Raw genomic sequence first — 12338 nt, forward strand, 5'->3', positions numbered from 1 at the left:
TCTACAAAATGATATCTAACAACAGAAATCTTATCACATGGGGTTCCTTGGGGCAAAGCTGTTATCACATGGGGGAGAGGGGGGTCTGTGATCTGATGTGTATCTGTTAGGGGGCTCTTTCTTGGCAGGAAAAAGTTTGGGAGCCCTTGTAATTTGAGTGTTTCCGGGTTTGTGCGCATGGAAATGGAAAAGATGGACTCCTTGACTCATCGCACACTGCGGTGGACTTTCTCTATGTTGTGGCTCTGTTGATTTAGTGTCTGAGGCTAGACGCGTCTAGGAAGTCTAGTACACATGTTAACTTGCGTGTTATTATGTAGAGTACTTTACCTGCTTTCGTGGAATTACAGTTACATGACAGTTTGGGATTTATTTACGATGGGCGCTCTGCTTTCGACTTCCTAACTGCAAGCGCTCTGCTTTCTATTTCCTCCTCTAACATTGAAACTCTTAGCTAGCTGCGTCAAGCTAGCTAGACATAGCCAGAACAAGACGGGAAGTACGGCCATTTTGCCTTCAGCGTAAAAGCGTTACTATTATTCACAAAACACCACAACACTGGCTCGTCCAGTGGGCGGGTCGATAAGGCTTTTATTTTGAAAGTTCGATAGTTGGCTGGACGTTCTATTTTTTTTTATTCTGGCAGGCTTGACACTGGTGCAACTATTATAGTTGCACATTTTGTTACGTTTTATTTCTCTTAAAGGGGGCTTCGATGCTCGTGCTTTACTAATATAGTGACTATACGCCTTATTAGTCGGGATAGGTAACATGATAGACGTGTTTATGCTTTTGTAGCAGGCTTTCAGAAACATTTGTCGTCAGGCCTGTTCGGGTTATTATCATCACTGTACCAAGTGTCTATACAGAAATGTCACTGGAGGACTATGAAAGGCATTTCGCCTCGCTAAACTCAGATTTGGGCAGTGAGTCCGTGGCCAGCGGGCGATCAGCGTCGGGCACATTTAGTGGCGAAGAGGAAAAGCTGCATTACATTCCTATCCGGATCCTCGGGAGGGGGGCGTTTGGTGAAGCAACTCTGTACAGAAGGACAGAGGTAGGTTTCAAGTTCAGCACAATTTTCTGTACACGAGTGAGCTGTAGTTCATCTTTGAGATGTGTCATAAGGTATACATAAGGCTATACATGTGTTTGGTTTCTTTAGAAGGGTTCATTCATGTTTGTTATGTTTAAAAAGTAATAGCAAAGTTAAAAAGTGACAGTAAAGCGTTTTTTTTTTCATGAACACAGTTTTTGAAATGACCATCCTTTTTGTGTCATGTTTGAAAGAGCAAGAGTTATACAGTGTAACTTTCAACAAGCACTTTTCGTTTAATAAACACATTATGTTCTCCAAAGTGAACACCTTTGTTATCACTGCAGGGAGAACAGGTTTCATGTACAGGGTCCCCACAACTTTTTCTTGGACATGGGGCCTTGCACCAAAAAGGTTGAGAGCCACTACTGTACACCATGTAACAATGGTCATTACTGATCACAAAATTAGAAATATCTTGTTAATAGTGCTACACCAAGTTCTCGTCCTGCTACATCATGATTTAATGCCTCTGGCTAACTAAAGTGGCTCACTGTTCCTCTGTTTCCATACCCTTGTGAGAAATTCTTGAGTGAGAGCAAGATAAATGACATTCCCATGCCTTGCTTTCGTCTCTACTCTGAAAGAAGGGTATACATACTGCAGCGAAGAGGTTCGCAAACCTTTCCAGGTCAAGGCTCTCCCCAGATACATGCACTTTCAACCGCACACTCACCCATTTGATGAAGGTTTTGTTCCAGGGACCCTCCTATCTCAGAAGATTTTTATTGTCTTGGAAGAATCATCCTCATACTTTCTGTCTTTGTACTAGTTTCTAGTGAATGAAGTAACAGTAACACACCCTCGTTTTGCTGGGGACCCCCCTGGAGCCCCCTTTAGGCGTCCGGTGGGTCCCTGAACCCCAGTTTGGGCACCACTGCTGTAGTATTACTGAGTGACATAACCCCCTCTGGCTTTCCCAGGACAACTCCCTGGTGGTATGGAAGGAGGTGGATTTGAACTGTCTGTCAGACAAGGAGCGCAGAGATGTCATGAACGAGATAAGCATCCTCTCCATCCTGGAGCACAACAACATCATAGCCTACTTCAATCACTTCATGGATAAAAACACTCTGCTTATTGAGTTGGAATATTGCAATGGTAAGGAAATACAGTTTGATTGAGATGAGTTTGAATGTTGTTGATCAGTGACTAAATATTACATGGCTGTTATTACAGGAGGAAACCTGTATGATAAAATCAACCAACAGAAGAAGAAACTTTTCAGTGAAAAGGTATGGAACAGCGCAGGGCAATTAATACATACAAAACACATTATACTCCAATATATACATATATATATCCTATTAATATGTTTTTTCTCAGACGGTCATATGGTACCTGTACCAAATTGCCTCAGCGGTGGCCCACATTCACAAGGCTGGGGTCCTACACAGGTAAGTTTCTCAGCTCCAGTTTTTACATTTTGACAATGTTTTGTTGTTGCTTTTGTTGTTAGTCAACTGACTGGCTATTTTGTCACATTCATAATTATATCATTCATAATTGAATGATATGATATAAATGAATGTAATGAGCAATGATCAGGTTCTTGGTGCTGGAGCCATTTTTCCTAATCGCATTGACTTTTCTTGCAGAGATATCAAAACGCTGAATATTTTCCTGACTAAGACCGACCTCATCAAGTTGGGTGATTACGGCCTTGCAAAGAAACTCGACTCCCAGTTTGAAATGGCTGAGACTGTAAGTTGTTTTAACATCAAAGTTTCTCCACCATTTCCTGCAACATGTAGTCAACCAGGCATAACTGTAGTCCAGTCCATAGCGGCTACAGACACAGGAACCCAGTGTGATGAAAGCACACATCAGAAATGTCAGCAGCGACTGTGCACAGCTAATTGTCTGCTGCGACCTTGGCCGGTGCTATTCCTGTCTGATGAGTATCCAGATGGGAGTTGGTTACACAGTACATGAGGCTGTGGGTGTTTGCTGATTGTGAATTTACTTTGCAAATACTCATTTTGAATTATTTGCTGTATAGCTCTGCACGCTATTGTATGGTGTAGCTGAAACATGGGTATTATATCTGCATCAGCTTGAAATAAGTGTCGAGTTTATTTACTTTTTGCACTCTTTTTTTTCTTTGTAAATCCAGTGTGTGGGAACCCCGTATTACATGTCGCCTGAACTGTGCCAAGGAGTGAAGTACAACTTCAAATCAGACATCTGGGCCATGGGATGTGTCATTTTTGAAGTCTTAACTCTTACCAGAACATTTGATGCAACGGTAGGTTTGCATCAACACAGCTTGTTTCAGTTATTTGCATTAATCAGTATGCTGGATATTTTTACAGAATTTATTCACTGTGCTGTTTGTGTCCAACCAGAACCCTCTGAACCTGTGTGTGAAAATAGTCCAAGGCAACTGGACTATGGAAGTGGACTCAAATGTTTATTCCTCTGCATTGATCAAGCTGGTGTACGAGTGTCTAGATCAAGTGAGTGGATCAAGAGAGTGTCCTGTTTCAGATTGCTGTGAAACAAATGGTTTGATGGCAGTTATTACATACTGTTGTCTAACATGGGCTGTGTAAAAAGCTAGCCCATGTGATGGATATGAGCGTAAAGTGCTTGTGATCTATTTGTGTCCCAGGATCCTGCACAGAGGCCCACAGCTGACCAGATTCTGGACCAGCCAATCATCTCCTGCTGCAGACAGTGAGTTGGTTGAGAGAGAAATAGTGTTACGTGATTTCTTGAATGGAAGATGTTGTGGATTCTGTCAGATGAAATAGAGATACAGGCCCTCTTTACACCTGGCATTCACATGCGTCTCATGTCCGGATTGTGTCCCGATATCTTTTAGCTGGATTACATTTACACCTGGTGTTAAAATTAGTTTCATGCATCTACATTGGGATCGGATTTCTCTTTCCCCCGCAAAACATACGTCACTTCCCCTCATACGTCCTAGGATGGCAAGTGCTAAGAAACTGGCATTTTTGTATGCACAGAGGAGGAGATCGTCTTGGACAATATGTGTATCATACGCGACAGCGGAGCATAGGGCTGCCAGTTTACTTTGTTTACTTCCGTTACAAGAAGTAATAGTTTACTTCCATTTATGTAGTTCCTATATGTGGATTGAACACCCATTGCATTTACACTACTTTGTTAATGTGGTCAGATGTTATCGAATCTCAGTGTGTCTTAAGTGCATTCACACCTAGATTTTATGTGTTTTTGCGCTATCCGATCGCAGTCCGATCACCCAGGACGCATCTTAACGCCAGGTGTAAAGGGGGCTGGATATAGTCAAAACAGTCATGCCCTTGTTCACAACCTTTTGCTCTTTCAGGGAGCTTGAAGAGCGAGTTGTCTTGCTGAACTCAGCAATGAAGAAACCAAAGTAAGTTGTTGCCAATTATTTAATATGCTCTACTAGGACTAGGAGCCTGTTGATTTTGTCCCTCGAGTACAATTCTGATGCGTTGTCCTATCTGTGCTTTAGGCTGAGTACCGTGACAGAGAGCCCTGTTGCCGTGGTGACAACACGCTCCAGGGAGGTGTACTTCTGGGGCGGGGGAAAGTTCACCCCTCAGAAACTGGACACTTTTAAAGGGGGCAGCAGTGCCCAACATGTGTGTGCAGGGGAGAATCACTTTGCAGTGGTGACAGTGGAAAAAGAGCTGTATACTTGGGCTGTGAGTATTAATCCACCACTGTAAGACAGATGTACTAGATTGCAGTGTATATTCTACCAATTCCACTACTGTGATCTTTCTCACCTCTCTTGTCAGAATGTCCAAGGTGGGGCCAAGATGGTGGGCCAGCTGGGCCACGGAGACCAGGCCTCGTACCGGCAGCCAAAGAAGGTGGAGGGGCTCCAGGGGAAGGCCATCCGACAGGTGGCATGTGGGGCCGACTTCACCACTTGTGTCACCGGTGAGTGAGGAAATGTGCAAACTGCAACCTCAACTGCAAAGACAGGAATTTTAGATCGATCTTGTGGTCTTCAAAAAGCCATGCTGTTGAATGAGCATGCTGCTGCTTTTTCAGACGAGGACCAGATGTACATGTTTGGGTCAGACTACTACGGCTGCATCGGAGTGGAGAGCAAGCTGAGCATGGAGGTCCTGAAGCCAGTGCTCCTGGAGTTTTTCGAGGAGCGGCCCGTCCGTCAGGTTTCCTGCGGAGACAACCACGTGGTGGTGCTGACTCAGAGCGGGGACATCTACTCCTGGGGCTGTGGAGAGCATGGTACATAGCAGGAATGCTGGTAACTGTATGTTGTTTTTAGCTGATTTCATTAGGCCTCTGCCAAGCTCTGTTTTTGCTGTTCCAAATTTAGCCAGCAGGTGGAGACAGCGTCCTTTTCAAGAAACACTCACTTAAGAGTCACGGTCAAAGTTGCTCTTCAGCTTTTCTTCTTTGATTTATCTCTGATTTCCTGATGCAGGGCGTCTCGGCCTGGAATGTGAGGATGACTTTTCTTCTCCCATGCAAGTAAGACTGTGTTCTTTGTACTGGCATATCCATGACCGTGTTCACTAAGCCCTTTTTAAGCAAGCTCATTGAGAAAATATTCATATTTGCAGCTAATACTTTGCAATGTCCTGTCTGTTTGCTGTTTTTTCCAGGTGGAAATCCCCAAAGGAGCCACCATCTCCTCTGTATCATGCGGCAGCGACGGAACCTTCTTCTTGACTGAAATGGGGAAGGTCCTGGCGTGTGGAAACAATGAATTCAACAGGCTGGGTCTGAACCAGGGGGTCTCTGGCCTCAAGAACCACCCAGGAGAGGTAGTCTGCCATACTGGAAGTGCTACAACCCAGATATAGAGATTGTTGAAGACACGACTGTGTTTGAAAGCTTTCTTCTTCCCACCACACCAGGGCTACCAGGGGATCCCATACACCACCACACTCACCCTGGTGAAGCAGCTAGCCCGGTTCAAGATCCAGGTCGTAGCTCCAGGGAAGACCCATACAGCTGCTATTGATGGTACTGCAAAAAAGAGCCCGATGTTTGACATGTGAATTGAAATTGCCACTATTTTGATGAATCGTCATTCCATACGATCTGTGACTTTTCAGAACGCGGCCGTCTGATCACCTTTGGCTGCAACAAGTACGGACAGCTGGGTGTGAAGGACTTCAAGAAACACCAGGGTGTCCAAGTCCTCGTGGGACCGTTTGGGGGGAAGGTAGTGACCAAAGTGTCTTGTGGAGACGGCTTCACCATTGCAGCCACCGAGGGTAAGAACAAGTACAGGTTCTGGTGCATTTGTGGAAATGACATACAGTTCTTTCTGGACACGTGACGAGGACTGTGGGAGTTAAGTGGATGTCATAAGAATTTGTATTAGAGATTATTTCCCCAGGAAGAAGACTGCCCAGGCTGTTTTGGTCCTGAGGGTATATTGTCTTCGGATCAGTAGAACCTACTTCTGTTTCATCCTTGCAGACAATCAGATCTTTGCATGGGGAAACGCAGGAAATGGGCGCCTTGGAATGCCTGCTGATAAGGGATTTGGCTCGGAGGTTTGCCCTGCCTTGCCAAGGCCCATCTTCGGCTCTCTCCACCATGTGCCAGACCTCTCTTGCCGTGCATGGCACACCATTCTCATAATGGGTCAGTCATCACCACCAGATGCTTCTACACTGTAATGCTCACAGCAGCCAGGAGTCTGTTGATGAATTAATTTTCGTTTTATTTATTTTTTTCCTTCGCAGAGAAAGTCCTCAACTCTAAGACCATTCGCTCTAACAGCAGTGGACTGTCAATCGGTAGTGGTAAATACTTTTCTCTGGTCACTGATTTGTGTATCGCTGCATTTTCTTTACTTGATGAGCAAGATGCTAGTTTACATTTGGTGTATGTGTGTGTCTGTGTGTATATTTAGGGCTGGGCCAGGAGGCATCTACATCCACAGTGGATCTCGAGATGGAGCCAGGTGCAGAGACGGAGGTTCGTGACAGGGGTCTAGGTGGCACAGTGGAGGCCGATACTGAGGAGCGCCTCACGGAGACCCCCATGATGTCAGTGGCAAACCAGACCGGGGACAGCTCCTGCCCTCTCTGGCTTCGAAAGGTTTGTTACCCCGAAGGCACTAAGGAATCAGGAAACCCTGGTTCAGATAATGAGGATGTAACATCTTGCTATCTTTGATGATTCTCCCCACCAGGAGCTCCAGGATGCAGAGTTCATCCCCATGCCGCTGGACTCCCAGACCTCCACGCCTGACTGCCTTTCTTCTTACTCCGAGAGCGTCACTCTGCCTTATGAGGAGCTGCAGGAACTGAAGGCTGCTGCTGCAGCGGCTACCACCGAGAAAGGCCTCTCGGTAATATCCCAGCAGATCTGTTCACACTGTTCTTGACAACATCACTTGTGTTCTCACCTTTGTAGCCTAAAGGACTTTGTGATTTGCATTCATATAGTGGTCACCAAAAAGATGGGTTAACTCTAAACCTTAGCTGATAGACACTTCAGACAAAAAATCTTTATATTTACAGAATTGTATTATTTTATGTTTTAACATTTTGAAATGATTATATTATATTTTCCTGTTTGGCATTTAAGTTACATCTGGCTGATACACATACATGGATACACATATTGATGGTGTGTTTACTCTCCACTACTTCCCCGATTGTCTACACAGACTAAACGAATGAGCTGTGATAAAGTCAACGGGCTGGAGGAGGCTGAAGTCTGTAAGAAAGGAGAATCAGCTGCGTGCTGCAAAGCAAGTAGCGAGATCACACAGGTATCAAACCTACACACTCTACAGGGCATCATGAACCAATGAGTACACCCCATTTTCCCAGGGTCTGACTTAACAGCTTACACCTTATTTTGCAGCTGCGAGAGACGGTCGCTCGTCAAGAGGGCAAGATCCAGATGCTGGAAAAGCAGGTGAGATGTTTTTCTCAGAGGCCGCCTCGGTGCCTTCTTTGATCCATGTGAGTGAATGACAGTCGAATGTGTATTCTTGCTGTATATAGGTCAGTGACCAGCTGAAGGAGAATGAGAGGCTCTGGGCCGCAATTAACCGTCTAACGGCAAGAGAAGCGGGATGCGAAAAGAACGGAAACCACCATTCTGATCGTATGCTTGGGGATGGAGGAGGAAGAGGAGGCGGATTCACAAACCATGGGGGCAGATCTGCAGGAGCTAGTCCGTGAGCTTCAACCTGCAGATGCCCTGATTACGGGAGAAGTGATAAAACTCTTAGCACATATCAAATTAAACAAGCCGGTTTGAGGGCAGTGGAGACAGTCAGTGGAGACAGTCAGTGGAGACAGTCAGTGCAGGACAAAGTCGACATGTGCAGAAGTATTAGAGTTGAGACGCAGTAGAGTTCAGTACTCGACAATTACTTACAATTACACCAAGGCGGCCTCATGCCCACTCACGGTGTGTTAACGTCATACATGCTTGATATAGCGCCGCATGATTATATTGAATATGTAAGATAATACCTTGCACACTCTCATATGCACACATCAGTTCACCTGGGTGCAGTGATCTAGCTTTAGTTTTCCACAGACTGAAATGTTGGCTGGATTCAACATGAAGCATCTGACCTTGACACCTGCGAGAGACAATCTGATCATAGTGTTACTCTGCAATGTGAATATTAAGTCAATGTGTTGGTGGTGTTGTTGCTGTCTCAGTGATGTCTGCACTGAGTTTCTAGTCCCATGCCTCAGATGTTTTGTTACTATTTATCACATAACAGGTAAGACCAGCTCATGAAAGTAGTGAGGAAACCTTTTACTAATTCATCCTAAGTGTAGGTTTACTATATTCAACCCTTGAGAGCTCATTAATCTTTAATAGTTATTCCAAATAAGGATGGGCAGCCGGTGTAATGTCCAGATTGCTCATGACTCATGTCAATGGCATCTTCCAATGTGAAAATATTACTTTTTAGATCACTTTATTCTGAATTATTTCCAATTCATTTGATATTCTAAAAAGGGGAAAATGCCAAATACAGTATAGCCTCTCAAACCTTTTTGTATTTATCGTAGATAGTGCCTATTACAAAAACATTTTAGTTTTCCCATGCAAATATTTACTTTTTAAATTTGCATGTCGTATTGCCATATTTACAAAAGGCATTTGTGTGAAACACGGAACTACTGATTCATTTTTAACACCTAGGTTACTTATTGTTGTTGCCTTAATTGATTCTTGAATTTCTATTGGTGTACCAGATATAGGTAAACTTCTTTGTGACATGTATGAACACTTGGAACAGTTTTCTTAGAATGTAGAAAGCACTGTCTTGTAAGCCATATACAAGCCTACATTGCAGCAATACTGTTAGTGTTTTCATAATGCATTTTTAACCATTTTATCTGTCTTTGGTACTTCTTGTTTCTGAATTCTGAAATATCTGTTTTGCCCTATTTTGCATCATTTGTGAAAGCAAAAGTCTATTTGCATTTTGTGTATTTGTTTACTATTGGTCGATTTTGTTGTTTCTTGAGTGTAATCACGATAACCAAAATTTACTTTATTTGTTTATAGATAGCGTATAAGCTGTTGTCTCTTGGTCAGTGAGATGTCAAATCAAACAATATAACACTGGCAACATTTTCATTCAGTGCAATGCAGTGTAGAAGACAGTCAAAGTGCCTTAGCAATCTATGGAAACCAAAAATAGTGCCAAAATGACAATGTTTTACTTTGGGTGGATGTTTTTATACAGTTTGTTGTCAACGTTTAAAAAATATGCCTTATCATTGTTTGCCAACAGCTTACCAAATATTGATGAGATGTAACAGTGGTCTAAATGCTCACTAATTCACAGACACACTGTTATTTCTTGCTTTGTGTAAAAAAAACAAATAAATAAAACCAACAGCTATCTTTTGCTATGTGTGCTACAACAATATTTGAATAGAAGCTGCACATGAAGACGCATAAATGATATTAAAGTGCAATAGTTCAGCTTGCTTCTACGATGCTGTTGTACCTGTAAACAGCCTAAATGATCTTCGACACTCCTATTGAAAAAGAAAGAAAAAACATTCACAAAGACCAGAATATGAGGCAGAAAAGATGATGTAACAAAATGCCGATAAGTAATGAAATGAAACATCTTTTTAATATTTTAACTGGCCCAAAAAAGAGAGACGTCATGTTGTTTTATTGACGGTAGCGAGGTGGCGGAGGGCGACTCTTGATGTTCTGGCACTTGGGGATGTGTCGCTCTGCTGGCCCGGGACCGAACCGCCTCGAACAGTGAGGGCACGTCACGTAGTCAGGGTTGGCCGGGGCGGATGGTTGGGGCTGCAGGGTGCCACCATGGGTGCCACCTGGGTCATGACCCTGACGCATGTTCCTAATGAACACCTCGTGGTTCTTCCTCCAGTTGTTCTTTCTCTGCAAAAGAAGCAGTACACCACAAAGAAAAACATCAGATACATCAGCAGCCTATTTAAGAGTAAACCCCAAATCTGTGTAAAGCCTGACATCTAATGTTCACGCTACTGAAATTGCCATCTGCTATTGGCTGATCTTTGGTGCCAGATGATGCCACCTTCTATAGAGTACAACAGGTGGTGACGTCACCTGGCACCAAAGATCAGCCAATAGCAGATGGTAATTTCAGTAGCATGCTTTTTACCATTAGATGTCATGCTTTACACAGATTTGGATTTGGGGTTTAGTTACTCTTTAATAATTCCTCAGTTGAAAGATTTGAGAATGATAGAGAAAACGACAGACGACAGGCCTACCTCTGGAGTGTGGCTTCTGGTGTGGGTCTTCAAGAACTCCTCGAGGGATGTTCCCTTGGTCCTGTGATTGTAGGAGTTGAAGACTTTGCGGTGGGACTGTTGCGCCTTCTCGCAGATTTTGAGGTGCTTCTCTAATCTTTCCGCTGAAAACTTTCTGCCGCAGATCTCGCATGGGAGAAGCTGGAGTTGGGTGTCTGTGCTCTCTCTGGGGCCAAGTTCCCCCCGCTGCAGTCTGCTGGGCTGAGATGGACTAGAAACCGCCGGAAGTAAAGGTTCCCGGGATGCTCTCCTTCCCTTGCCGCTGTGGTTTTCTGTTGCCAGTCTATGAGCAGGTTTCTGTCGACTCTTTTGAGGCAGGCCTTGTTCCCTTTCATCCGCATTTGAGCCATATCTCTCCTTAGACGTTTGTTCCATATACTTCTTTTCCCTAGTCCAGTCTATGTCCTCTTTAAACGTCTTATTTTGTTCTCTTTCTTTTACTTTCTCCTTTGCTTTCTCTCCATTCCCCCCTTTTCTTCTGTTCTGTTCTTTCTCTTTCACGTTCTCCCGCTTCCCTCTGTTCAGCTCTCCATTTCCCCCCCTTTCATGAGCAATGACCTCCTCAAATCCTCTATCTCTGTCTCTCTTCGACTGAGGCTTCTGCACGATTTCAATTTCCCTTCCGTCCCATCTGCCCCGCTCTTCTTCATGCGTATTCTTCATTCTGTCCTTGTTCCACTGATCTTGCTTCTTCCTCTGTTGTTTAATGTCCTCCTGTCGTTTGTCCTGTCTCACCGTTTCTCTGCGTTTTGCTGGTTCTCTCCTCTGCTGCTCAGCCAGAGACATCCTGGTCTCTCTCCGCTCCTTTTCCTGCTCTGCTCGTCTTCTGCCGTGCCGCTCCTCCTCTTCCTCCTCACTCCTTTGCTCATCATCACCCGCAGCAGTACTCTCCCTCTGGATTTTGTTTCTTATTTTTTTCTCAATCCTCTGTAGCTTCTCCTGTAGTAGGAGCTCCTTCGCATGAATTGCTTTGGCCACCCGCTGTTGTGCATTGGGCAGTCTGGGTGAGTCTCTCCTTGGCTGCTGGGATCCAGTGGCCTCTCTGATGCCGTTTGACAGATGCTCTTGGGACACTAAATGAACTTCCATGGGCTTCTTGTTGCCGTTTTTCCAATTTCTACTGACCTCTGAAAGACCTCTTGGGTGTGATGGGGATTTTTCAGACTCATATGGATCACGTGAGTCTTGTGTCCTGAAGGTGACAGTTCTTCTGTAGTGCACAGGCTTGAGTGGAAATGCCCGGTCGACTCCATCTGTCCTCCTAACAGGTACGACACCGTCTTGTGCCTCGGTGTAAATACTGCAGTGTCTTTGTCTTGCAGAGTTATACGGCTCTTGAGGACCGCCTCTTCTTTGACATCTCATGTGTGTGTGGTCGCTGCTATTCATTTGCACCAGCCTTCTCTCGTCGTCTGTTACCAAAGGTCTTGTCTTTGACGCTCTACTGATGGTCCATGGAGCTCTGCATGAGACACCTGAGCCGT

At 44.4% G+C, this 12338-nt stretch overlaps 2 protein-coding genes across 3 annotated transcripts; one reads left to right on the forward strand and one right to left on the reverse strand.

Moving 5' to 3' along the window:
• The first annotated feature begins 200 nt into the window (after positions 1-200).
• nek9 (NIMA related kinase 9) lies at positions 201-9929 on the forward strand. 2 transcript variants are annotated; one of them, XM_071924136.2, is made up of 23 exons: positions 201-1057; positions 2020-2197; positions 2276-2331; positions 2423-2493; positions 2695-2800; positions 3213-3344; positions 3445-3555; positions 3711-3775; positions 4416-4466; positions 4569-4761; positions 4858-5002; positions 5117-5317; positions 5517-5563; positions 5698-5859; positions 5953-6061; positions 6154-6315; positions 6524-6691; positions 6793-6852; positions 6963-7150; positions 7245-7403; positions 7725-7829; positions 7925-7978; positions 8068-9929. In XM_071924136.2, exons 1-23 carry the CDS (start codon positions 872-874, stop codon positions 8245-8247), a joined length of 2889 nt encoding a protein of 962 aa, XP_071780237.1. In that variant the 5' UTR covers positions 201-871; the 3' UTR covers positions 8248-9929. The 2 variants fall into 2 exon arrangements, with proteins under 2 accessions (XP_071780237.1, XP_071780238.1); XM_071924137.2 differs by having other exon boundaries at positions 6793-6846.
• Positions 9930-10222: 293 nt separating this feature from the next.
• LOC139930870 (zinc finger C2HC domain-containing protein 1A) lies at positions 10223-11943 on the reverse strand. The gene is made up of 3 exons (XM_071924185.2): positions 11590-11943; positions 10816-11055; positions 10223-10459 (listed from the first exon to the last, which is right to left on the reverse strand). The coding sequence occupies exons 1-3, from the start codon at positions 11941-11943 to the stop codon at positions 10223-10225; spliced, it is 831 nt and encodes a 276-aa protein (XP_071780286.2).
• Between the last annotated feature and the right edge of the window lie 395 nt (positions 11944-12338).

The sequence above is a fragment of the Centroberyx gerrardi genome, chromosome 17, assembly GCF_048128805.1.
Source record: "Centroberyx gerrardi isolate f3 chromosome 17, fCenGer3.hap1.cur.20231027, whole genome shotgun sequence".
Lineage (NCBI taxonomy): Eukaryota > Metazoa > Chordata > Actinopteri > Beryciformes > Berycidae > Centroberyx > Centroberyx gerrardi.

Excerpts from the sequence above, each read along its gene's own strand:
- nek9 (XM_071924136.2), top strand. The coding sequence starts at position 872 with ATGTCACTGGAGGACTATGAAAGGCATTTCGCCTCGCTAAACTCAGAT. Across the intron at positions 2,801-3,212 it reads AGTTTGAAATGGCTGAGACT|TGTGTGGGAACCCCGTATTA; the intron begins GTAAGTTGTTTT and ends TTGTAAATCCAG. Across the intron at positions 3,345-3,444 it reads CCAGAACATTTGATGCAACG|AACCCTCTGAACCTGTGTGT; the intron begins GTAGGTTTGCAT and ends GTGTCCAACCAG.
- LOC139930870 (XM_071924185.2), bottom strand. The coding sequence starts at position 11,943 with ATGGAAGTTCATTTAGTGTCCCAAGAGCATCTGTCAAACGGCATCAGA. Across the intron at positions 11,056-11,589 it reads CAGCAAAACGCAGAGAAACG|CCCAGCAGACTGCAGCGGGG; the intron begins GTGAGACAGGAC and ends AGTCCATCTCAG. Across the intron at positions 10,460-10,815 it reads CCAGAAGCCACACTCCAGAG|AGAAAGAACAACTGGAGGAA; the intron begins GTAGGCCTGTCG and ends CTTCTTTTGCAG.